Below are 27545 nucleotides of genomic sequence, written 5' to 3' on the forward strand. Positions count from 1 at the left end.
ACTGAAGCATAACCTCCCAACTTCTTACAGTATTCCATTCACTTTGTGATTAATGGCAACATGATGTTAGATTTCTTAATTACTTGCTGTACCTTCATATTAACCTTCTGTGATTGATGCTGTGGGACACCTAGATTCCTTTGCATCCCGGAGCTGTGCAGTGTCTCTCCATTTAGATCATTTGATTCTATTTTATTACCAAAATGGACAAATTCGCATTTTTTGCACACTATATTCCATTGGTCCACTCACTGATCTATTTTGTGACCTCCTTACGTCCTCAGCATAAATTACTTTCCTTCCTAATTTTGTGTCATCAGACATGAAGACTGTACCTTCTGTCCCTCTTTATCCAAGTCATTAATGTAAGTTATAAACAGTTGAAGTTCCAGCGCCTTTCTTTGTGACACACCACTCATTGCATCATACTAAGATGGAAAAGACCCATCGATTTCAATTCTTTGCTTCCTGTTAACTAACCCATCTTGTCTCAATGCGCTACCCACAACACCATGAGCTTTTATTTTGCACATTCACCTCTGATATGACTGCTTCCTGAGAATCTCAGTACAGCAAATCAATAAGTTTTGCTTTATCCACAGCATGTGTTATTTCAAAGAACTTCAATTGAATGGTCAAACGTGATTTCCCTTGCACAAAACCACAATGTCTCTGCCTGAATACATTGAGCTTGTCCACATTCTTACTATAACATTTTTAATAGTTTTTAACATTTTCCTGAAGACAGACGTGTAGTTAACTATCCTGTAGTTTTCCGTTCTTCTCTCTCCCCCTCTTTTTGAGTAAAGGAGTTAAATTTGCTATCTTCTAATCTAATGGAACCATTCCCAGTCAAAACCAATGCATCAACTCATCACTTCGTTTAAAGCCCCAATACAAAGTTCATCAGGACCAAAGCACTTGTCAGCCTGTAGCTCCAACAATTTGCTCAATACTGTCTATATTTGATTTTATTGTCATGTGAACCCAAGTAAAAGAGAACAGGAGTACAGTGAACTGTATAGAGAGCCACCATTCTCTGGCGCCATCTTAGAATGCAATTTTTAGAATTGAAATGAGCTAAAATTAAAAAAACAAACAAAAGGAAAAGATTATGTCCAGATCACCCTTGCCATTGCTGCCATGAGTCTTGAGCCTAGCTCACCAATATCACCTGCACTGGACCCACCAACACAGTAGTCCTCCTGCCACTGTAGCTGCCAATTCACCACCAATGCCATCACTTTGGGTCCTGTGTCTTGCCACCTGTGCCAGACTCACCAACGTCAGAGTTGTACCATCGCCCATTCCCGGGCCCACCTTGCTGATGCTGATGCCATCTTGGAATCATTTAGAGTATAGAGTTCACAACCTCCTGAACAAATGCAAGAGTGAACCAGTGCTGTCATCAGTGCCGGTGCCACTGCCATCATCTCCAGTTCTGCGCACTAATGTTTAAGTCCCCACGTTCCAGTGTTGTCGCTTGCCATTGGGCCCACACTCTTCCCCCACAGCCAATGCTGCTGGTTCCACCACAGCTAAACTCCCCAAAGGCAAAAGGTATGAGAGGACTGTAGAGAAAAGAAAAGTAGACAGAAAAGAAGGAAAGTAAAAGAAGAAAAATGGACGGAAGAATGCAGTGGACAAGCAGGAGCCTGAATGCTACAACTCCACCACCATCTTGAATTGTTTCACAATGGTCCACATTACTTCTCTGGTAACTATGATGTACTGGAGATCTTCCCTCCCTTTGTTTACTGATTGATAGCTGCCTTTTGGATGTCGTTTGTATCCTTTACATTGAAAACTTGCAAAATCAGTTCATCTACCGTTTCCTTATTTTCCATTATTAAATCTCCAATCTCACTTTGAGTTCCTAAAGGTATGTAAAAACAACCTGTGTTTATATTTCTGGCTAGCTCTAACTCACCTGCACTTCTTTGAATGGTACCATAAGATGTTTTGCATCTATCTTGGTGGACTGTTGGGGCTGCGGTTTAACGTCTCCTCTGAAAAATGGCACTGAGTTACATTCACACTCCACAAGTGTCAGGCAATGACTGTCTGTAATGAGACAATACAGTCATCCTTTCTTCACATTCAATTAAATTGCCATCGCAGGATCCCATATCAGCATTCTAGGGGTTATCGTTGACCAGAAACTGAACTACAGAAGGCATTTAAATTGTGTGCCAACAGCAGCAGTTCAGAGGTTGGGAATTGAACAGTGAGAAACTCACTTCCTATCTCCCCAGTACTTATCAATTTTCTATAAGGCATAGTAATGGAATGCTTCCTACTGGCCTGGATGAGTGCATCTTTTGCATTTTCCATTATAACATCCAAAGGAAAGAAGCCGGTATGATTGGCACGCCATCCATTCACCACAGTGACAGCAATGTGTTCCATCTGCAAGATTCACTGCAGTAATTCCCCTGTGCTCCTTTGAAAGCACCTTCCAAATCATCTAGAAGGAATAGTGCAACAGATGCATAAGAACAGCATCACCTGCAAGTTCTCCTTTAAACCATGCATGGTCAAAGGTAGAAATATTGCTGTCCTTCAGTAGCCCTGGGTTAATATTTGGAACTCCCTTCCTAATGACACTGAGCCTACGCCATCTGGTTGGCAGTGGTTCAAGAATGTCTCTCACCACCACCTTCTCAAGCAATTAGGGGTGGTTCGTAAATGTTGGCCCAACCACTGACACCACCACCACCCCTCACCACCCCCCCCCCCCCCCCCAAACACACAGCCACACCCATAGCTTTTGAATAATTATTTTTAAAACTCTGACATTGTAGTAATGCTTCAGTCCTGATTATGTGCACAAGTTGCGAGAGTAGGTCCCAAAGTCCCAACCTTCTGAGTCAGAGGTAAGAGTGCTACATAATCTAAAGTGTAAAGCAGGAAGTTTGGCGATACTCAGTACGCCAGTCAGCATTCACAAAGAAATCACAGCCTCACTGCACCATAACTGACATGAAGTTGAGAGTATTTAAGCATACAGTTCTGCTGAATCATGTGCTGAAAATGCCCAGCTGGTCTCCAATTTAATGAATGCTTTGTCGTTCCTGTGATTGCTACTGCCAGGAATGAGATCTGACTTCCAAACAGCAATCTCTCAAGCAAATCTGATACCAAATGCAGCCTTGATTTAAAGTTGCAACCACTAGATGAGGCTATGCAGTAAGATTTGCCTGTGCTGGTATTGTCTACCCAATCTAGAACAGGCTCTTAGAAAAAAGATTGAATCAGAATTAATCTCTGGACCTTGTGAAGATAATTTACTTATATATAACTGAATCAGAAGAGTATTTTCTATCTGACTTCTTTTGCTCTGAAGTAAAATAAATCTTCATATTGCACATTGAAAATAATTTGATCGAAGAAATGTATGTTTGAATCCATGCTGTTAAGTTAAAATTTTAGTTCTGTTTAGCTGTGGATGTGTTTCACACATACGCAATATGGTAAGTGTGTCATACATATTCCTTTTAATTTTAACACAAAGTTCATGCCACCTTTTTCCATTTTAACATGCACAATTTATAATATGAATATTGTGACGTACTGTTGTTAGAAATTAACCTTCCCTGGAACAGAGCACAACCAGCGGCAGAGAGTGTAATTACACGTTGGCAAAGTTTACATAGTCAGTTTCTATTATAAATACAAAAATGGGAACTTATGGGAAATCAGAGAGCAGTAACATAATAATTTAGTTACCTTACTGGTAGTGGAAGCAAGGGTAGTGTACCAGTAATCCAGAGAGCTGGGATTAATGAACCAGTAACACAAGTTCAACTCCCATTATGACAGTTGGGGAATGAAAACACATTGTCAATAATATTAACCATGAACTACTAAATTGTTGTTAAAACTCATCTGATTCAGTAATCCCCTTTAAAAGGATTTGGAGGAACCGGTGTTGGACTGAGGTGCACAGTTACACAACACCAGGTTATAGTCCAACAAGTTTATTTGGAAACACTAGCTTTCCAAGCACTCCTTCAACCACTTGAAGAAACTAAAAGGAAATCAATCCTCTGAACCAAATGTAACTCCAGACCAATGCAGTGCAATTGAGTCATAAATGATTTGGCTATGTCCACTCGCCCTTTGCACCCAACGTCTCTGCCTTCTTGTACAATTCAATAAGCATTATTGTAAGTGAGTACCACCTTCTGTGTAGGAACATTAACATTGGTGTAAAGGACATGGTCCTATTGTCGTCAACCTCCAAATATCTGATGCAAGTTTTCTTCTCCATATAGCATTACCCAATCTGTACATATCCAGTTTGTTTGATGAATAAGGATGCAAGAAATCAAAATCATTGTTGCTGATATAATGATAAGTTAACAATTAGATTGATGTGGGTCAGGAATAACCCTGAGACGGGCATTACAAGAATCCCTTTGTACAACTTCATCCTCACCTCTAATCCGATGCTCACAAATGTTCAACACAGTTATTGTTTTCTAACTTGCAACCACTTTATCTTTTCTCTCTATTCACCCTAAAGCCACAGTTTTAGCTTTTAATCTCTATTGTGAAGCTTTTGGAATTCTCAGTACAACTTGTTCTGGGGCTTTCCAAAGCCCACTCTAGGAATTTTGATTCTCCAAAATAGTTCAAGCAGTTTTGCAGGCATGATTGCCACCTACTGAATCCTTGTTCCATAACTCTTATACAATTCATCCTGTCTTCTACCTCCTATAGATTTCACATCATGGAATGGAGTCATAATAACCCAGACAATCAAACTATTGAGGAATTACTAATACTTAGGTTTGGTGCAACTTTTAGGTCTAAGCTGTGGCATATCAAAACATTCGTAAAAAGTATTTCTTTCAAAGTTGCCAACATATTTGCATACTTTTTACTCTTGTTCGATGACTAGTGCACTGTTTTTCCAGTATTACATCTTTTCAGAGTTCATGCTGAATACATTCAATCACTGCCAAATTTCCAACTGGAGGCATTAAAAAACATCACAAACTCTGTGTGAAGTGTTCTTTTTGATCTCTTGTGAAGCTGGATAGATCACCTATCCAAAGATTTGTAAACTTAATCCTTTCGTTATTACTCATTTGCATGCTGCTGATTGAGAGATTTGCAACTTGATAACATGGAAGTAACACTTGACTGTATTTGCTCAAACTGTACAGATATTATTAGTCAATTCGTTCGTACATATTATAACACACCTGTAGAGAAGTTGTGACTTGAATTCTAGCTAAGAGGCAGGATCACTGCTAATGTGCCACAAAAACCCTTGCCTAAATTGTATGTAGGGGAAGCTGGATGGACTTATACATGGAGGGAGAGCACTTAATTGAAGGTGCTACCCACTGATAGGGAAATCCTCTCAGATGGGGACAAGAGAATGTCTGACATTAATAATAATAATTAATAATCAGTAATATGATATTAGTAAGACTCTCTTTCAACCTCATCTGTGCAACAGAAGGTACAAAGGTTTGAACAAATACCACCAGGTTCATCTTCCCTGCTGTTATTAAACTGCTGAATGGATCCCCCTAATTTCAAACTTAATGGTGATCTTGTTTTTGTGCACCTCCTCTGCAGTCACAACCTTTTGTATGCCTCACTCTGTCTCAGCACCTTATGAGCTGTATGTCCTTGTTTTTTTATGATCTGTCTGTACTGCTTGCAAAGCAAGGTTATAATTCAACAGGTTTATTTGGAAGCACTAGCTTTCCAAGCGCTGCTGTTTCTTCAAGTGGTTGAAGGAGCACTTGGAAAGCTAGTGTTTCCAAATAAACCTGTTGGACTATAACCTGGTGTTGTGTAACTGTGCACCTCAGTCCAACACCGGTTCCTCCAAATCATGCTTGCAAAACAAAATCTTTCACTGTGCTTGGATACATGTGACAACAATAAATCAAATCAATTCATTTCAGGGCAGGACAAGTTATTCTCAAAGTCCTGGACAGCTCTTATCTCTCAGTTAGAAGATTATTATCTCATTGCGGTTTGTGGGGTTACGTTGTGCAGCAGTTGCTTCCCTCCTCTCTGTGACAGTAGTGACCGCATTATAAAAGTGCTTCATTAATTGTGAATTGCTTTGGCCAATCCTGAGGTTGTGAATGGTGCTTTTAAAGAAAAATAAAGGCTTGGATTTATGTTTTGCCTTTATAAATCCAAGTCTTTAAGCTTAGCACGTTGTACTTTTAAGATATGTTTAGAGAGGCTGATGTAGCAATCTGTAAATGAGAGGGTTCAATCAATTAATTGAGGGTTATAATTGGAGAAATAGGAATGTTAAATCAAAAGTTGTAGAAACCAGAAGGATCGCGCTCAAGTCCCACCTGCTCCAGAGGCATGTAATAACATCTCTGAGCAGGCAGGTTAGAAAATATTTACAAATATCTCAAAACTTTTAGAAAATCATTGCAATCGCCAGCATTCTGCACACTACCTGTAAGATTTTCTTTGTGGATCCTCTTTCACTCTTGAGCTGAACTTTCAGATCCCATATCTTCTCCATAGCTGGCTTTCCCACTTACACCTCCTTAAAACCACCCATTTCCCCCTTTGTGTTTATCGGGTCTCGAAGCTATCTATGTTTCAAACCTGTTTGTGGCCCCTGAGTTAAGCTATGAAATATCTAACATCTCTTGGCAGGCTGGCTGCAGTCCAATCCATGCTACTGGATTTATAGGTTTGTGGAGTGTTTTATGTGAACGCCACTGCACTTGTGAAAGAAGATCTTAAGTGAGCCAACAAGCTTCTGTTCAGAGTATATTTGTCTATTAACAAAACAGACTTATTTAACTGGAATCCATGAACACCTGCGTTTAGTCTGCTTTGTGCAGACTGTTGATGACCTTGATCAGAGAGTCTTAATATTTATAGGTGAGGAAACCATGCAAAAGAATTTTGTTATTTTATAGAATGTTCCGAGCCAGATTGTTGCTTCATTTTCAAATATGTTTGTTTAAACCTGATCCATATCCTCTTCCTTCCAGTCTTAAGCAGCAGTGTCTCTCTCTCTGTTGTTCCTACCCTGTAATCTAGACAGCAGCACAACAGCAGCAACACGCAAAAGTAAAGCTACCATAGTCTTACCTGACTATAGGTTTGCTCTCTTGTTAGAGAGGGACAACTAGAGGGTGGTTTAACCCGAGGGTCACCAGGCCTCAGCTGAGGGAAGATGTTGAGAAGGAGAATTCTTCATAGTAACCTTAATCAGTGCAGGAATTGAACCTACACTGTTGGCATCACTCTGCACTGTAGACCAGCCGTCCAGTCTGTATCGTTATGAGTAACTTTATTGCAAAATTGCTAAATAAAGCAGTCTGACACCTCTTTGGGGCATCTGGCATATTGTGGACAGTTCTAGTCCCCTTGGAAGGTCGTTCTTGCCATTGAGACTGGAGCAGGGGTTCACCAGATCAAATGCTGGGATGGTATGACTATTCTTTGATCAGACTGGGCTTTTATTCTCTTGATTTAGAAGAATGGGAGGCAATCTCATATAGAAACCTACATTTTTGAAGGGGTAGGCAGAATAGATGCAGAAAATATGTTTCTCCAGACCATGGAGAACTGGAACCAAGGGACAGTTTCAGAATAAGCAGTAGACTATTTAGGAATGAGATGAGGAACTCCTTCACTCAGCAGATGGTGAATCTTTGAAATTATCTAACCCACTTGGCTGTAAAAGCTCCATTAAGTAACTTTGAGACATAGATTAGTCGCATAGGAGAAAGTGAGGGCTCCAACTCAGCACCGCCCTCTTGATCTGACTTACCTGTGCATCATCTTTCCCACCTATCCACTCCGACTTATCACCATCAACGTCCCCACCTCCATCAACCTATCGCATTCCCAGCTACGCTTTACCATCATTGAATCCTCATCCATTAACATGCTCAGGATGTAATTTACCAGAAACTAAACAGGATGGCCACAACAAGTACTATCACGACAAGAGCAATTCAGATGGTAGGAATTCAATGGCAAGTAACTCACTTTCCAGTCTCCCCAGTTTCTAACCACCATTTACAAGGCTACTATAATAGAAAACTCTCATTTGTCAGGATGGGTGTAGCTCCAACAACGCTCGACAAAACTCATCATCATCTAGGACTGAAATTGCGGGAGAAACTCAGCAGATCTGGCAGCATTTGTGGACAGGAAAGAGTTTTTGAAGAGGATGACCGTACTCAGTTAACTTAGCTTTTCTCCACAGTTATTGCCTGACCTGCTGAGTATTTCCAGCAAGTTCAATTTTTGTTTTAAGGTTTCCAGCATCAGCAGTTCTTGGTTTTATCATCTAAGACAGAGCAGCCTACTTGGTTGGCACCATGTCCACCACCTTCAATCTTCACTCCCATCACTACTAATGCACAATGACAGTAGTGTTTGCCATTCACAAGATTCACTTTATTAACAGATCGGCTCCTTTAACAAACCCATGACCTCTGCCACCCAGAAGAGTAAGGGCAATAGATACGTAGGAACACCACCACCTTCACATTCCATTCCAAACCATCCTGACTTGAAACTAATCACTTTTTTTTTCCCACTGTCACTGGGTCAAAATGCTGCAGGTCCCTCCCTAACAGCATTGTGGGTCTGCCTACACCAGATTGTCTGTAGCCTTGCAAGGCAGCAGCTCTCTCCCACCTTCTCAAAGGCAATTAGAGAGGGGCAACAACACCCATACCCCAGAAACTATTTTAGACAGAGATCTCTGTAACTTTTAATTAGATTACTTACAGTGTGAAAACAGGCCCTTCGGCCCAACAAGTCCACACTGACCCGCAGAAGCGCAACCCATCCATACCCCGACATTTACCCCTTACCTAACACTATGGGCAATTTAGCATGGCCAATTCACCTGACCCGCACATCTTTAGACTGTGGGAGAAAACCGGAGCACCCGGAGCAAACCCACGCAGACACAGGGAGAACGTGCAAACTCCACACAGTCAGTCGCCTGAGTCGGGAATTGAACCCAGCTCTCAGACGTTGTGAGACAGCAGTGCTAACCACTGTGCCACCGTGCCGCCCACAAATGTCCAATCAAACTGGCTAAAATATTGATATTTTCTTTTCTATATGTCAGTTTTATTTCTCTTTGCTCTTAGAATTTCAAGCAATTTCAACTTCTTCATTCTTGTGGTTTATCTATGAAATTTTAACCGTGCAGCTAATGCGACAGCAGGCATGCCAGCAGACCTTCAGGTAGGGGCATTTACAGGCAGCAGGATTGTGGGAAAAGAACAGGACAGTGGGACTAATTAGATATCCCTCTCTCCCCCGACCCTCTTGCGATCACTCCCTCTCTCCCCCGACCCTCTTGCGATCTCTCTCTCTCTCTCTCTCTGATTCTCTCTCTCTCTCTGATTCTCTCTCTCTCTCTCTGATTCTCTCTCTCTCTCTCTGATTCTCTCTATCTCTCTCTCTGATTCTCTCTCTCTCTCTCTGATTCTCTCTCTCTCTCTCTCTCTCTGATTCTCTCTATCTCTCTCTCTCGGATTCTCTCTCTCTCTGATTCTCTCTCTCTCTGATTCTCTCTCTCTCTGATTCTCTCTCTCTCTCTCTCTCTCTCTGATTCTCTCTCTCTCAAACTCTCTCCCCAACTCCTCATGACAGCCATTTCTGCCGGGTAAAAAGTCTCTGGCTATGCCTCTTCTGATTGGTCTACCTGTACCAAGTCACCTGTCATCCTTCTTCACTCCAGGGCTATTTTAGCCAGTTTGGCAGAGAAAGGCCCGAGGTCCCTCAACCTTTCTCCAGGCAACATCCTGGTAAATCTCATCTCTACCCTCTCTAAAGCTTCCACATTCTGCCTATAAAGAGGCAAACAGAGCTAAACACAGTATTCCATGTGTGGTCTAATCAGGGCTTTACAGAGCTACAGCATAACTTCGTGGCTCTTAAACTCCATCCCTCTGCTAATGAAAGTCAACACACCATATGCCTCCTTAACAACCCTATTAACTTGGGTGGCAACTTTGAGGGGTCTGTGGATGTGGGCCCCAGCGTCCTTCTGTTCCTCCAAACTGCTGAGAACCCTTTCTTTAACCCTGTACTCTACATTCAAATTTGACCTTCCAGAATGAATCTCTTCACACTTTTCCAAGTTGAACGCCATCTGCCACCTGTCAGCCCAGCTCTGTATCCTGTCAATGTCCCAATGCAACCTACAGCAGCCCTCCACTCTGTCCACAACTCCACCGACCTTCATGTCATCGCCAAACTTACTTACTCACCCTTCCATTTCCTCATTTTTAAAACAAATCATAAAAGAGCATAGGTCCCAGAATAGATCCCTGTGGAACACCACTGGTCACTGAGCTCCAGGCTGAATACTTTCCATCAACTACCACCTTCTGTCTTCTATGGGCCAGACAATTCTGTATCCAGAGAACCAAATTTCCCTGTATCCCAGGACTGCTTACTTTCTGAATGAGTCTGCTATGGGGGACCTTATTAAATGCCTTGCTAAAATCCATATACACCACATCAACTGCTCTACCTTCCTCAATGTATTTTGTTACATCCTCAAAGAATTCAATAAGACTTGAGGCATGACCTGCCCCCCTCAAAGTCGTGCTGACTATCTCTAATTAAACTATGGTTTCCTAAGTAATCATAAATCCTGTCTCTCAGAATCCACTCCAGTAATTTGCTCACAACCAATGTAAGACTGAATAGTCTGTAATTCCCAGGATTACCCTATTCCTTTTCTTGAACAAGCGAATAACAGTTGCCACCTTCCAATCATCTGGTACTACTCCAGTGGACAGTGAGAACACAAAGATCATTGCCAAAGGCACAGCCATCTCTTTCCTCGCTTCCCATAGTAACCTTGGGTGTATCCCATCGGGCCCAGGAGACTTATCTATCCTCATGCTTTTCAAAAGTTTCAGTACGTCGTCCTCCTTAATAGGATTTGTTTCACTCACTTGTAGATTTGGGGGAATACTTTGCAGTACAAGCACACTTGCAAACGTACAGGGGAAAGGAGATCAAATTAGAAAAGATAAAAGCATTGAGTATTGCTAAAAAGATACTGTGTTGAAATTTTTTTGCCTTGAGCTCATCAGGCCAATTTGCAAGAAGTACCAATTCAAAAGGAAAACAATTTTATCCTACATGAAAGGAGTGAGCTGATTGGTTGGCAAGTGATTGAGATGTTATTGAGAATACACCCATATCTCTCTGCTTTGTGAGGATGTTATTAAAGTGGAAAGAGTGCAGAAAAGGTTTACCAGGATGATGATGTGACTGGAGGGCATCAGTTCTAAGGAGAGGTTAGATTGGCTGGGACTTTTCACTGGAGCATTGGAGGTTGAGAGTTGACCTTACAGAGGTTAGCGAGTTTTGAGAAGATTTGTAGCTCAGGTTGAAGTTCTGGATGTAAGTTTGCTCGCTGAGCTGGAAGGTTCGTTTTCAGATGTTTTGTCACCATACTAGGTAGCATCATCAGTGAGCCTCTGGATGAAGCATTGGTGGCATGGCCCGCTGTCTATTTATGTTTAGGTTTTGTACGGTTGGTGATGTCATTTCCCATGGTGATGACTCAGACCTCTTGGCATCATGGTAGCCCACAAACCCACCAACACTAAAACAGAGCTAATGAACTTGAAAGACCCTATACAGACAACAAGCAAAACCAATGTCATTTACAAAATGCCTTGCAAGAGCTGTGACAAACAGGCAGAAAGCTAGCCACCATGATTCAGAACATCAACTAGCCACAAAAAGACATGGTCCACTCTCACTCGTATCCTTACATACAGATGAGGAAAGACACCAATTTGACTGGGACATCCCAGGACAAGCCAAACAGAGACATGTACGAGAATTCCTAGAAACATGGCATTCCAACCAGAACTCAATCAACAAACACATTGACTTGGATCCCATTTACCACCCCTTGAGAAAAAGAACAGGAAGTGACATCACTGGAAATGACATCACCAACCCAAGGAAACCTGAACACACAAATAGGACATGCCACCAGTCCTTCATTTAGCCAGAGGGAATTGTACCTGAGATGTTGACATGACAAACCAAGTGTCCAGCCAACTGAGCTAATCAAGTGCCCCACCCCCATTTCCCAGTATGTATCAATATACATTAAAGTTGTTTGGTTAATCTGTTCTTGGACTAATTCTGTGCAAAATGATGTAATTGGTGTTTTTCCTTTCACTTGCAGAGCAGAAACAGCTTGCAGCACAGCAGATTGAAGATGCTTGGGAAGGAAGGTAGCCCAAGATATTAAAGTGAATTGGACCGCAGAAATCAGCAGTGTTCTCTTCAGTATGAAAGTACCAGAGTCTGTCGCACTGAGAGGAGGCTTGAATGCAATGCGTGCTTTAAGACATACACAGTCTGTGTTGCATTATCTGCACAGGGGAAATGTTTGAAAGCCTGTGAAAAGAACTGCACAGCATATAATAGAAAGTGAGCTTACAAGACCTGCAAGATGTGTGTATTTTTGGTGAAGTCACTGTACTACCATGTGCTGACGATGCTTTTAAGTCTGTTTTTGTCTCTTTTTCTTCTTTAACTTACAGAACAACCAATGTAGACCCTTAGCAGTTGGACACCAGCTAACAGATTCTTAAGTATTTTAAGCAGTAACTTTTATTCCAGTTCCTTGTGTGTTTTTGCTACACTAACTTAGTCAGTGCAGATTGATATTTTGAATCTGACAGCTGGAGCTACTTAAGGAGGAGTTGAATGGGAAGAGTTGCAGAATGTTTCTGGTTTGCTGGGCCAATTGGCCTTCCTAACTGGCAATTCTGAGAGCTCTTGGAATGTTTTCCCTGTTTCCTTACCTTCTCTTTGGATGCTGCAAACGATATCTTGCAGAATATTGTCTTTACGCGGCATTGGGAAGTTTGTGATTTCTCCTCCTGTTTTCACCTACCTTCTATCCCGAATGTGGAATGATCCCAAATCTGTATGGTACAGTCAGCGGTGATCCCTACATCTATTCATGTATCTCTACTGCCTGCCACCTTTATCTGCCTTTAGTCAATAGTTTAAAGTTTTAAATCTTTTAATCAACTTCTTCAGGGATGTTGTGACATAGCTCTGGAGCAGGTAGGTCTTGAACCTGGACTTCCTATTCCAGAGGTGACAACATTAACACTGCTCCATTTGCACTCACTTAAGGTTTCATATTTAAACACTAAAGGCAGCTCATCTGATTGCAGTTGATTGGAAAACCTAGACTTCTAAAAGCACTCCTGATGTGTATCATTTTCACTTGAATTTACATGCCTGGTTTCAACAAACTGTACAAAAAGACAAGTTACTTGGGTTATCTTTGGAAATTAACAATATTGGAGCTTTTGGTCAGCAGTAATTTGGAAGTGACTCAATGTGATATCTTAAAGAATCTTGACACAAAAGCATTAAGTTTTGAAAGCTTTTAGCGATGACATTGTGGGGGCATTCAGCATTTCTGATAACATGATGCAGCAGCTAAACAGTGAGGACTGAGACAGTACTGCCAGTCAAGTTGCTGAGACATGGATCTTGGACATTTCCTTCCTCTTCCTCCTCACCCATTCCAACAAAATAACAAGGAGTTGTGAAAGGTGCTATATAAATGCTCGTCATTAATTTGATTCATACTGCTTAATTACATTTTGGGATATTAATGCACAACTGAATACTTTAATAATCGAATTAGACCATAACATAAAGGGAATTCCCCAAACCAGTATTCCCTCGTAAATCCAAAGTCCTTGTTGACATTCACTGATCTCTTCTACTAGCTTACTTTCCTTTTTATTACACAGGGTGAGGGCCCTCATGGTGCAATGGTAAGGGCCCTTTCCTCTGATCCAGGAGACCTGGGTTTCAACTCCCACTTGCTCCAGATATATGTCGTAACAAGCTGATTAAAAATTATCTACAGAGAGATGCCACATACAGTTTATTTGTCACATTGTAGGGAATCACCCAAGTAATTGCAGAATTGGGATCAAAAGCTTGAGTTGATAATACTTTGAATTTGTGGTACACGCTCAAGGCCACTTGCGTACAGTGACCGAGTAAGTCAATTTAGTTATTGCCGTGTGAGATTTATTTTTATAATCAGTATTTCTCTGTGATTCTGTGTACTTTACTGTGAAACTCTAAACAAAGTGTCCTAGGGAATAGTGTGTTGCTGAAGACAAATCTAGTCATTATTAAGTTAGTGATGCGAGAACCCAAAGAGACTTCTGTGTGTTTTTAGTATCTTCACTGGATCATCAGCTCAATACTAAATTTAAATTTCAGTCCCTAATCTGTAAAATGAATTGCTGACTGTAAAATCTGGGGTGTTCTTAAGGTGCCACTTAAATTAAATATACCTATTTGTAATTGCTTTTACTGCCATCTACCTCCTTTCTCATTGTAAAAACAGTAACTTGTCATAATGTACAATTCAATACAGCACAGGAACAGGCCCTTTGGCCTACTGAGCCTGCACAGATTCCTATTCCTTATTTACACCCAGTACTTATTGGCTATGCACGGTTTCTATTCCTCTGTTCACCACCTGTTCATATGTACATCAAACTACACCTTAAACATTGATAATGTGCTTGATTCCACCATCTCCACTGGCAGTGCCTTCCAGGCACCCACCACCCTCTGTATGAAACATTTTTCCCACACTTCTCCCCTAAACTTTCCCCCTCTGACCTTGAAACTGCTCTTTTGTAGTTGACCTTCCCATCCTTGGAAAAAGACTCTGACTATCCACCCTGTCTATGTCCCTCATAATTTTGTAGACCTCTATCAGACCACCCCCTCAGCCTCTGTCATTCCAGTGAACGCAATTGAGTTTATTTAACCCCTCCTCATACTAAAAACCCTCCAGACTAGGCAACATCCTGGTAAACTTTCCCTATACTCCCTCCAAAGTATTTGAGTCCTTCTGATCGTGTGGCGAATAGAAAAGTTAAGTTACAGCTGTAACATAACTTGCCAAAATTTGTATTCATTGCCCTGGCCAATGAAGGCAAACATGCTGTGTGCCTTCTTGACTATCTTATCCACCTGTGTTGCCATTTTCGGGGATCTGTGGCCCAGATCCCTTTGTATGTCAGTGCTCCTAAGGATTCTGCCATTTATTGTATAATTTGCACCTGAATTTGATCTTTCAAAATGTATCACCTCGCATTTGTCTGGATTGAACTCCATCTGCCATTTCTCTTACCAAATCTATCTTTATCCTGGCATTTCCTTTGACAATCCTCACTATCTGCAACTCCATCTTTTGGGGTCATCCACAAATTTACAAATCTGACTCCCTACGTTTCCCAAAGGACCATAGGGCTTCACTGGGGAGAGACAACTCCTATTGATTTAACGGGAGTGTCACTATATCTCAGGTGACCTCAGCTGGTGCAGGAATTGAACCACGCTATTAGCATCATTCTGCATCACAAACTTAGATAATCCCTTTTATTTTCACTATACCTTTCTTGGAAAGCACATCTAGTTAGTTCTTGTGAAGTTATTTCTTCAATCTTCTTTCAATGGTATATTGTGGTAATTTGTTATATCACAGTTCACATCCTTTTGTTGAAATTAAAAGGTTTCCTTTCTTTTTCTAACTTATTGTTTAAACTTGTCCCTCATCATATTTAAACTACTGGTCGCGCTTAGCAATTTGCCTAGAATTGACATTTCTAAAATGAAAGTTTCAAGCAAAGTGTTAATTTACTCAACCGTCCATCTGGAGAGAGTATCCATGAAGCTGCAGCAGTTATGAGGAACAGAGATCTGTGCAAACACTTCAGAGATTTATAACCCATTTTCTTAAATTTTGAAAGCAACTTCTGTAAATGTTTGTCTTTTTTAAGTAAAGCAAAAATCACAATAAACACAGCATTTTTGTTCATTTTACAAAATTTGAAATCTACTTTTTGTAATAATCATAACTATCAATCATACCACTAATGCCAGGAGCATCCCTGAGACTGATGTGTCAGCCTGATGAAGCTATAGACATTGGAAGCAGCACGTGGCAGTGTTAAGACACCTATAACCATCGGGTCAATTGTAATTCTCTGCTGTCCTGCCACATGCCGTTGTGAATGGTGGTGGACGATTAAACAATAAACTGGTGGAGGAGGTAGCAACACTAGTCTCGATGGGGAAGTCCAGCACATCTTGAAGGTCTCAACAAGAAGAATCATTTGCTCAAAATGCTGAATAAATATACGTTTCTGAGTGATCAAACCCAGTCTGCTGTTAATCTTGCCCACTGATTACTAGCCCAGCTCAGCACACCACCCCAATGACGCTGGAGTGAATTTGTTTCTCTTAGAATTCCTACATGCAGGAGGCCATTCAACCCATTGAATCTGCACCAACCCTGCAAAGAGAATCCCATCCAGACCCACACCCTATTTCCATAATGCTGCTTTTACCATGGCTATTCCACCCATCTTTGGGCTATGGGAGGTAACGGGAGTACCTGACGGAAACCCAGTTTGACACATGGAGAACATGCAAACTCCACAACAAGCAGGCACTCCACTCCAGGCTGGATGAGAATCTGGGTCCCTGGCGCTGTGAGGCAGCAATACTAACCACCGTGCTGCCCTGCCCTGTGTGAAATTTCCAGTCAGTGGCAACTGGGCAACAAGACGTCCTGCGGATCCAGAAATTTGAGATTGCCAAAGTCTGGGAATAGCAGGAGAGGAAATAATCATCCAACCATCATCAGCTGCATCTGGACTTAAACATTTATGGAACCTGAAGACCAAGTCACATTTGCGCTCTCATCTTACAGTTGTCTGTTACTTTATTAACCCTTCCTCTGAGGTGGAGAGGTGTTAAGTATGTGATGCAGGTAAAGCATTTATCCTTCGAGTGGGCTGAGGTGTGGTGATGGAAATTTAGATTAAATTCTCTACAGTATGGAAACAGACGCTTCAGCCTAATGAGTCCACACTGACCCTCCAAAGAGTAACCCACTCACACCCAATCCCCTACTCTATATTTACCCCTGACTAATGCACCTAACACTATGGGCATGTTAGCATGGCCAATTCTCCTGACCTGCACATTTTTGGAGGGTGCTTGGAGGATGAGCTGTTCCCCAGGTCACCACATGAGCTGCTCCCCAGGTCACCACATGTTCTTTCTGGAGTTGCACAACCTCCATTCAGAAGAATGGGTTCTGTTGTTCTCTTACATCCTGGGACCTTCAATAACAAGGGAGACTCTATCTGCCAACTTGTTTGCAGGGAGCCTGCTTAATTGTTGCCTATGTCCAATCTGTCCAAAATATACCAGACTCCTGGAAATCCTTTCCCCTGCCTGCCTAAAGAGATTCCCAGCCCTAGCGAGGCTGAGAGAGGTTTGTGTTCAACGGGGAATCAAGAATTACAGTGAAAGGGGAGGAAAATGGACAGGAGAAATGTTGGATCAGCCACAATCCTATCAAATGGTGGAGCAGGCTCATGAGACTAAGTGACCTACTTCTGTTCCTGTTTCTTGTGGTCTGATGACGCTTAACAGAAGCCTGCAGACACCATGGCCTATTAACCCAAGACTCCCTGGCCTATTAAAAGTCTACCTATCTCTGCCTTAACCCTGTTATAGGTAAGCTAGAGAGGTTTCACAAGAGACTTACCAGGATGTTGCTGGGTATAGAAGATTGAAGTTAAAAGAAGGGCTGAATAAGCCCGGCCTTGTTTTCTCACTGGAGTGTAGGAGGTTGAGAGGTGACCTTATAGATCTCTATACAATCATGAGTGGTATAAATAGGGATAATGGTGGTGTCTTTTACCTAGCATAGGGAATTTCAAGACATATTTTTAATGTGAGAGGAGAGAGATTTAAAAAGATGGGTACATTTTTTTTAACGTAGGTGATGGTTTGTATGTGGAATGAACTTTGAGGAAGTGATGGATGCAACGTTTAAAAGATACTTAAATAAGTACATGAATAGGAAAGGTTTGAGGGATATGGGCCAGGAGCAGGCAATTGGGATTAGTGTAGTTTGGGATTATGTTGGGCATGAATTGGTTGGATCGAAGGGTCTGGTTCTGTGCTGTATGACTCTATTAAATAAATTTAAAGATGTAGTCTTCTCTACCTGCTAGGGAAGAGAATTCCACACTCTGGTGATCCCATGGAAAACATTATTTGGGAACGCGTGCCAGGAGCCTGCAGAGTTGAGGTCAAGGGCTCGGAGAGTGCACAAAGAGCTGAATAACTCCCATTTCCACTCACCAACCTGCTCCATGTCTGGCTGGTGAGCCACCTTGAATGTATAGAGCAGTAATGGAAGCAAGTCATCCAACAGTTGCAGAAAACCATCTAAGTATCCCCCCACATCCCCACGAGCCGTACCTATGGCAGAATGTGCAAATCCAGCATCAGGCTATTTAGTTACCTCAGGCTTCTGTGACATTGGATTGGAATGTAAATCGACCTCAATGCCAAGGGACAGCCTCAGCAGAAGGAGGCTGAGGAATGCTGGATGCAGAATTCTGGAAACATTATTCCCTGAGCAAATGACCTGGACCCAGAAATAGTCATGCAAAAATATTGGAGATTGATGGGATCATCTCCAAGGTCTTGGGATGGAGTGAGATGTAATCAGCCATTTATCCAAGTATGAAGAAATAGAATCAGTACACCAGAGTAGTCTTGCAGCCACCTGGCTCCTAAAGTCTGAATCTACTCCCTAAATCTTTGTTTCACATTTCTCCTTCAAAACACTCCCTCAAACCTGCCTGTCACCTTTTCTAAACTCTCCTTCACCTGGCTCAATATTAAATATTGTCCGATAAAAGCCTCTCCACAAGCAACAGTAAGCTTTTCAGTGCCTTAAGGATGCCAGTGCTGCACATCTTGTGAGTTCTGAAACCTATTGGCACTGATGTGGAAACCCACACAAACGTTAACTACACAGTCAGTGACACCTTCCATTAAGTTCCAATGGTTACCATCTACTGTAAAAGAACAGACACAATCCACGTAAGGGTGTTGACCACTGAAACCAGGAACTACTTACATTATGGGGAAATTAATATTTAGGCAGCAATATTGGCAAGGGATAGTTATCACAAAGGAAAGAGAGGGGCATGTGTTCTGGAGTAATAGGGAATAGTAATTATTTGAACTGTTTCTTTGGACTGGAAGTAAGTTTACAGTAGAACTCCTCATCCTAATGACACTCTCTCAAATCTTGGTGTAAACATTTATGGGTGATACAAAACTTGTAATTATAGTGAATTGTGAGGATGGCAATGTTCAGGCTGCTGGAATAGTGATCCGATGAAGCTTATTGCAGAGAAGAGTAGATTAATTTGTTTTGATAGAATAGAACGCAGAGACAAAACATAAAGGATCCACTTTAAAAGACCAAGCAGGAGCTGAGGGAGTTTGGGTATAAACACGTACAAACCATTGAGGGTGGCAGGAAGGTTAAAAGAGCAGTAAATAAAGCAAGCGTTCTCCAAGGCTTTTTCAAAAGGGCCGTAAGTTTGAGAAGTTGTTTTACTCTGGGAAGTGTCAAAACCATGAGAGGCTTGGACAGCAGTGATGGGGAGAAACATTGCCAGTGGAATGATCGAGAAACCAAGCAAATGGTCACAAAGGAGCAACCTTTTCAAACAGTGCGTGGTTATGGTCTGGTATGCCCAGCTGCCGAATGAGTTGGAGGCAGGTTGAATCGAGGCTTTGAAGAGAAGGATTCCTCCCAGTAGGCCAGTCTAGAACCTGGGAGAGTTAATAAGACGGTGATCCTTTAAGATGGCACGGTGGCTCAGCGGTTAGCACTGCTGTCTCAAGGCGCCAGAGACTCGGGTTCGATTCCACCCTCGGGTGGCTGTGTGTGTGTGGAATTTGCACATTCTCCCCGTGTCTGCGTGAGTTTCCTCCGGGTGCTCCAGTTTCCTCTCCCTGTCCAAAGGTTAGGATGAATTGGCCATGCTGAATTGCCTATAGTGTTCAGCGAAGTGCAGGCTAGGTGGGTTAGCTGGGGGGGAGCTTTGGAGTTACAGGGATGAGGTAGAAGGATTGTCTGGGTGGGGTGGTCTTTGGAGGATTGGTGCAGATGCAATGGGCCAAATGGCCTACTTCAGCATTGTAGGGATTCTGTGATTTAGAATGAAGAATTTCTTCGATGAGAGGCTGGTGAATGTGGAATCCTACAGCATAGAGAGCAGGGCAGGCTCACTCAATGAGTAGGTTCAAGACAGAGAGCAATAGATCAGTACATATTAAAGATAACAAAGGATAAGGGGATCATGCAGAAAAAAATGACTTAGGGGTAGCAAATCAGCCATCATTGCAGAACAGGCTGGAGGGGCTGAATGGCCACTCCTGCTCCTGTTTCCTATGTTCCTAATCTGAAAGGGAGAATGGACAGCCACGGGTAGAAGGCAGGGGTGTGGTGCAAACTGAGTTGTTCTGTTGAAGAGCTAGCACACAAACAACACGCGAATGGTCTCCTCCAGCTCAGAAACCACTCTGTGAAAAGTGGATGCCATTTGCAGTGATGACAGATGCACTCTGTCCAGGTGCAGACAGTCCCTGAATGCATTTTTATGAGAGCCTTTTCTCATTATGGGACAGAGAGCTCTGGAGGAGGATTTCTGAGCACAAAAACCGTCTGATTAAAGTCCCAGCTCTTTGACACAGTCTTTCTGCTTTGCAGATCCCCTAACCATTGCTGATATCTCTGACCTTAGCAGTATTTGTCTGAAATTAAGTACAGCACTGACTTCTAAAGAGACAGCAGGAAATCATCGATCTGACTTAGTACTCCAGCCCAGGCAGTATAACACCAGCTCAGTGCCAGAGAATCTAACAGATTTATACTCAGCACCAAGCTCATTTCAGTTATTTTTTACTGCCTTAAAACTGCATTAATTACGAGCACCAGCAGCAGCAGGGACAGTGATCAAAGGCCACACATTCGAGGAATGTGAAGGGTCTGAGCAAGGGGGAGAAAGAATAATTGCGTATCGAGTTAAAACCATTTAGACTGCAGATGCTGATAAGGTGGTGGAAGCAAATTCAATCATAACTTTCAGAAAGAGAATTGATAAAGGAATAAGATTGCCAGATTATAGGGAATCATAAGGGCCTTTGGACTGACTGGGTACGGTCTGTTAAAGAACAAATAACCTCCTTTCTGTGCTGTACCATTCCAGATCAAATTGGTTACTTGAAGGAAATATGTTTGCCCTGTACTGTTCATAACTATTGCATTAATTAGGAGTCATGATGTGATGGTGTCGGTATTGGGCTGGGGTGAACAAAGTCAAAAATCACACTACACCAGGTTTTCAGAGCCTTGTGACTTCAAATAAACCTGTTGGACTATATCTTGTTGGTTGTGTCATTTCTGACTTAATTAGCAGTAAGGAGAAAGTGAGGACTGCAGATGCTGGAGATTACAGTGGAGCGAGTGTGGTGCTGGAAAAGCACAGAAGGTCAGGCAGCAGCCGAGGAGCAGGAGAATCGACGTTTTGGGCATAAGCCCTTCATCAGGAATTGAGAGTAACGGCAGCGACAGGGTCAGTGATCAGAGTCCACATGTTCAAGGTAAATGGCAAAATAATTTGAAAGGTCAGGATGAGGGGGATAAAAGGATAATTGTGTATTGAGTTAAAATCCAAGAATGCAGTGCCTGATGTTGACTTGATGTTCCCCTCTATAACATGGGGAAGCTGGGGTGGGTGGCTCTAGTATAGCTTTATGAGTGAGGGGCACAGAGGGGCTTCTTTTTGAGACTGCCTCAGTTCCACAGTCAATAACAGAATACACAGAACCTGGTCCCTGGCGCTGAGGCGGCAATGCTAACCACTGAGCTGCCCTAACTGGAGAATGTGCCCTATATTGGGAACGGTGCCTTTTTGAATTCCATAGAAGTCTGGATTTGCACATCCCTGAAAACAGGCAACTCTTTGGCCACCCCAGGATGGGTTGCCATCAAAATGGTTATGAGATCATAAGGGCGGCACGGTGGTACAGTGGTTAGCACTGCTGCCTCACAGCACCAAGGACCTGGGTTCAATTCCCACCTCAGGCGACTGACTGTGTGGAGTTTGCACGTTCTCCCCGTGTCTGCGTGGGTTTCCTCCGGGTGCTCCGGTTTCCTCCCACAGTCCAAAGATGTGCGGGTCAGGTGAATTGGCCATGCTAAATTGCCCGTAGTGTTAGGTAAGGGGTAAATGTAGGGGTATGGGTGGGTTGTGCTTCGGCGGGTCGGTGTGGACTTGTTGGGCCGAAGGGCCTGTTTCCACACTGTAAGTAATCTAATCTAATCAGTCCCCAGTTTCTGAATGCCTGACTTGCAAACACTTGCAAGTAGGAATATGATTCCATACAGGTGCAATGTTGAAGGTCCGATTAGGAGTCAGTACTGTACTTATAAATTTCGGACAAATGCTGCTAAACTGTTCAAAACCAAAAAGCCCACAATTCTAATCCCATTATCCAGCCATTTGGTTCATAATCATAATGGGCAAATACATATCTAAATACTTTTCAAGGGTAATAAGGGATTCTCCCTGAGACACCAATACAGACAGAGTTCCAGATTCCTAACACCCTCTAGCTGAATATTTTTCCCTCTCATTCCTCCATCATCGCCCACCCCCTTATAGCTGCACATGTCCCCCTGAAAGTCCCATTACTGTGCACCTTACTCCAAGTGCATGAGGTTGTTCTCCTCTCTCCTCGCTGTCATCCCGGACTCAATCTAACAGCATTATGAGCGGGCAAACAAGGCATTCAGTTCACACCCCTGCCTCTTTGTTGGCTACGTACCAGCTATGCCTGTCTCTTTATTGGCTATGTACTCCACCTCCTCCAAGACTTCCGTTTCCCCGGCCCCCAACGCCTTATCTTCACCATGGATATCCAATCCCTCTACACCTCCATCCGCCATGACCAGGGACTCCAAGCCCTCCGCTTCTTCCTCTCCCGCCATCACCAACAGTACCCTTCCACCGACACACTCATTCATTTGGCCGAACTGGCCCTCACCCTTGACAATTTCTCCTTCAAATCCTCCCACTTTCTCCAGACCAAAGGGGTAGCCATGGGCACCCGTATGGGCCCCAGCTATGCCTATCTCTTAGTTGGCTACGTGGATTTTACTGCTCCTCGGTTGCTGCCTGAACTGCTGTGCTTTTCCAGCACCATTCTAATCTACACACCGGTTTAAAGGCTGTTCGGCCACTCTGCTGCTAGTACGGGCGGTTGTGTGGTAAATGACTCACGTAAGATGCACCCAATTGTTGGCCAACGCTGCAGGAATTAATTTCCAGGGCTCTGCTGTTTGCAACTCTGCAGAAAGGTCACAGGGCCATGAATAGAAGATGCTGTTATTTTCTTTGAACCTGTCTCGCGAGCAGATGCAAGAGTGGCGATGTTTGAGGGAGAAAGCTGTTTGCTGGGAAATGGGTCTGCGAGCTTCCCGAGTGTGTCACCAGAATGGACGTGGGGCATCATGGTGGCCTAGTGGGGGTTTGCCTGGCTGCCTCCCAGCGCCAGGGATCCGGGTTTGATTCCACCTTTGGGCAACTGTCCCTCTGTGTGGAGTTTGCACATTCTCCCTGTGCCTGCGTGGATTTTCTGCAGGTGCTCCAGTTTTCTCCCACAATGGATTGGCCATGGGAAATGCAGGGATACAGGTTGTGGGTGAGACGCTCTATCGAGGGGCGGTGTGGACTTGAAGGGCTGAATGGCCTGTTTCCATACAGTCGGTATTCTATGATTCTGATGGGAGGGATATGGAGGCAGGTGACATGACAAAACCTCCAGGAGTTTTATTTATTCTGTTGTTTTTTCTGAGGGTTTTAAATCTAATTTGTGAAGACCAGGTCGGCAGCAGTGAATCAATAGTTAGAAACAGAGCCGAGATGGTGGGCTAGGAAAGAGCTTGTGATTTGGAAGAGTTGCTATTCTGGGAAATCAAAGTCAATGGGCTGACTCGGTTCAAACCTGCCCCGTGATCTGGTGCCCTCGTGTCAATTTTCTAACGATGTTATGTTCATAGTTTATCATCAAATTCACACAGGCAAACCCCAGGTATAGTCAATGAGCTCAGGAGGGCATGACTATTGAAGTAGTGGTGTTATAATACAAACTGAAATGAGAAGGTGCTGGAGGAACTCAGCAGGTCTGGTAGCAATCATGGATTGAGAAGCAGTCAACCTTTGTGATTTCTTTGGAACCCCTTGTAATTTGTCTTTATTTCTGTCGGTGTATCTCATCAACTTATAGCATTTTATAGCTCATTTTAGGGTTTCGGATTAGCAATGACAAAGTGAATTATTTTTATCCAAATAATGATCCAATGCTGTCTTGAATCTGCCTCCAGCACACTTCCAGGCAGTGCGTTCTGAAATACTCACTGGGGGAATAAAATTTTCCTCCCTTCACCCTTGCTCTTTTGCAGATCACTCTCAATCTATTCCCAGGTACTGCAGTTAAATATTGTAGTGATCCTGCCCATACACTCAGGATCCCTGGTTGTCTTACTGAATAATCGTTGAATACATCAGTAAAGGTATAGTCTCAGAGGACCATAAGACTTATCTCTCATTAGAGACAGAGACAACTGTTGGTCAATTTAACCTGCGGGTCACTGTGCCTCAGGCGAGGGGAGAGGTTGGGAAGGAGTTGTCCTTCATGGTAGCCTCAGCTGGTGCAGGAATTGAACCCACCTCATTGTCAGTACTCTGCTTTGCCAGCCAACTGAGCATCTATATAAAGGGGAAAGATGGTACTGGAGACTCACACAGAACCGTGCTTGAGATAAATCATCAGGTTATAGAGTTAGCTGTCTGGAAATTCAATGACATTCAAATTTATAGAATGCCTTTCAAGCCAAGAAAAAAAACTCTAAAAGTCCTGCTTATTTGGCATTGTGGTTCAGTGGTTAGCACAGCTGCCTCACAGCGCCAGGGACCCGGCTTCAATTCCAGCCTGGATCGACTGTCTGTGTGGAGTTTGCACATTCTCCCTGTGTCTGTGCACGTTAGGTGAATTGGCCACGCTAAATTGACCATAGAGTTCAGGGGTATGTAGGTTAAGGGGCATTAGTCAGGAGTGAATATAGAGGAATAGGGATGGGGAAATAGGTTTGGGTGGGTTACTGTTTGGAGGGTCAGCGTGGACTTGTTGGGCCAAAGGGCCTATTTCCACACTGTAGGGATTCTATGATTCTCGCTCATTTTTGAAAGTATAAATTACATAAATAGCTTCCAAAACTTTAGCAAATAGGTCTGAAGTCTTTCTCTAAAGTTTAATGAAATTTCCACAATTAAATTTAATTGTGATTTTTTAATTGTATTTTACAGTAGGAATACAATAAAATACAGTGAAATGCTTCCTTCATGGAGGAGGTTTGGGGAGCTGAGTGAAAGGGGAAAGATATGTGGAACAAAGAGAAAACAGCAAGCAACTGACGGAAATAATTTAATTCTCAGGATATGGTCATTATCGGTGAGGCTGGCATTTATTGAACGTAATCAATTTTTACTGTCCCTCCCAGATTGTACTTAAGAATTTGGGATCATAGAAAATTGTAGCAATGCTCCATTCGGCCCATTGGGCCTGTGCTACCATTGATCTGCTACCTCAGTGCCATTGTCCCGCACTACCTCCATATCCCTTACCCCATTGTCCTTCCATGTCCCCATATCCCTTACCCCATTGTCCTGCATTGTCCCCATATCCCTTACCCCATTGTCCTGCATTGTTCCTGTATCCCTTACCCCATTGTCCTGCATTGTCCCTGTATCCCTTACCCCATTGTCCTTCCATGTCCCCATATCCCTTACCCCATTGTCTCGCACTGTCCTGTATCCCTTGGCCCGTTTTCCTGCCCTTCTCCCTCATGTCCCTCGACTCAATGTCCAGCACCAGCTAGTTAAACATAGATCATCATCTAATGCTCACTCCGCCTCTGGTGAGGGGCAATGTCAAGAAGGTCTGACATGGTGACCTCAGCCAGGATGAGAAATGAACCCATGCTATTGACATCCCATGAATGAAAAAAGTACTCTGCATCACAAAGCAGCCATCCTGTTCATTGCCCATGTCAATCACACGTACAACTAATGCTTTTTGTTCCTGGCAATATTTCTGACCAGCACCAGAAGGTTAAACTCTTACTTCATTAGTAGAATTCCTTTCAAATAACCAAAGGATCTGTAAGTATGTAGATAATGCAATGTAAAAATAGCCACTGACTCACATTAGTCATTGCAAAATAATGTCAGCATTCCTTTCCGCACAGACTTGTGTAATAATTGAATACCTTGATGTAAATTCCAGTTGTTGGTCTGTTTACTGCATGTTCTCTGAAGAATGATGTCAGAGCAATCAATTGTGGTTGTTTTAAAGAACAAAGACAGCAGTCACCATGATGTTGGAATGTCTGTGCTCAGGGAGTGAAGGTCCTAATGTCATTTGCAGCTCTTGAACCTAAGAACAAGGGGCAGAATTAGTTGTCAGCTTTCAGACTTTACAGGCGTAACAGGGATTGTGAATTTGGCGCTAACTTCACGTTGATCCTAATTCTATAACAAAGTTTCAAAAGAGTAGAAAATATCAGAAATGCACAAAAGGTCTTCAAGGTGTGATTGCAAATAACAATTGAGTGTAGACACTTCGGAGACTGGAAGGTGAGCAAGCCCTTGTGTAGGATTAAACAAAATCTGAGAGGAGAATATCTGATTAAAGAGTCATTTATACTGACACTTAACAAAGAGGAACTGTTTCAGGTTTAAGAGCCTAGAAACCAGTTCTTGTGTTAAACAGGAAGAAGGTGAAATTTAAAGGTGAATGTGCTGGCTTAGGCTCAAAGATGATCTCAGTCACACACAGAGAAGCTCTTAGGAAAACAAAAGACATTAAAAACAGCTCTGACATAAAAATCCATCCGGCCGGGAGACAGGAGAGAGAACAATCTCGGAACAGAATGTACGTGGGATGCATGGAATGTAAATGGGAGACAGAAAGTCCGAAGATACTTTGGGCATCTGACTCCAAAACTGGCTAAAGCCTGGGCACACGTCAGGTTCCTGAATAATTCCCATTGATCAATCTCGAGTCGTGGGTGTTGTTGGAGAAGCAACATTCCTCATTCAGAGGCAGTGCGATCAGAGCAAACACTTCAATAATAAAAGCTACTGTGGACATAATATCAAAAACAAAGTGCTGGACCAGCTCAGCAGGTCTGGCAGCACCTGTGGGGACAGAGGCAGAGTTACTGGTTTTTGAGGCTGATGATCTGAAGAAGGGTCAGAGGACTTGAAGCATTAGCTCTGTTTCTCTTTGCTGTCAGACCTGCTGAGTTTCTCCAGCACTTTCTGTTTAAGATCACCCGCATCCACAATACTTTGTTTCACTTTAATGAACTGCGAAGATGGTTTTAAATTCCACAACGGCAGCTTGTAGCTTTTAAATTCAATAAATAAAAATATGGAATTTAAAAGCTAGTCTCAGTCACTGGTCACTATGACACTATTGTTGACTGTTGTAAAAAAACTATCCAGTTCACA

General features: G+C 42.8%; 1 protein-coding gene across 3 annotated transcripts in view; it reads left to right on the forward strand.

Moving 5' to 3' along the window:
* r3hcc1l (R3H domain and coiled-coil containing 1-like) overlaps positions 1-15876 on the forward strand; it is a 173654-nt gene extending 157778 nt beyond the window's left edge. For all 3 annotated transcript variants that reach the window (XM_060842224.1, XM_060842223.1, XM_060842225.1), the window contains one exon: positions 12206-15876. In XM_060842224.1, coding sequence (XP_060698207.1) covers positions 12206-12258 — 53 coding nt within the window. In that variant the 3' untranslated portion in view covers positions 12259-15876. The remainder of the gene's footprint in view (positions 1-12205) is intronic.
* The last annotated feature ends 11669 nt before the right edge of the window (positions 15877-27545 follow it).

The sequence above is a fragment of the Hemiscyllium ocellatum genome, chromosome 22 (assembly GCF_020745735.1).
Source record: "Hemiscyllium ocellatum isolate sHemOce1 chromosome 22, sHemOce1.pat.X.cur, whole genome shotgun sequence".
NCBI classification, from domain to species: Eukaryota; Metazoa; Chordata; class Chondrichthyes; order Orectolobiformes; family Hemiscylliidae; genus Hemiscyllium; species Hemiscyllium ocellatum.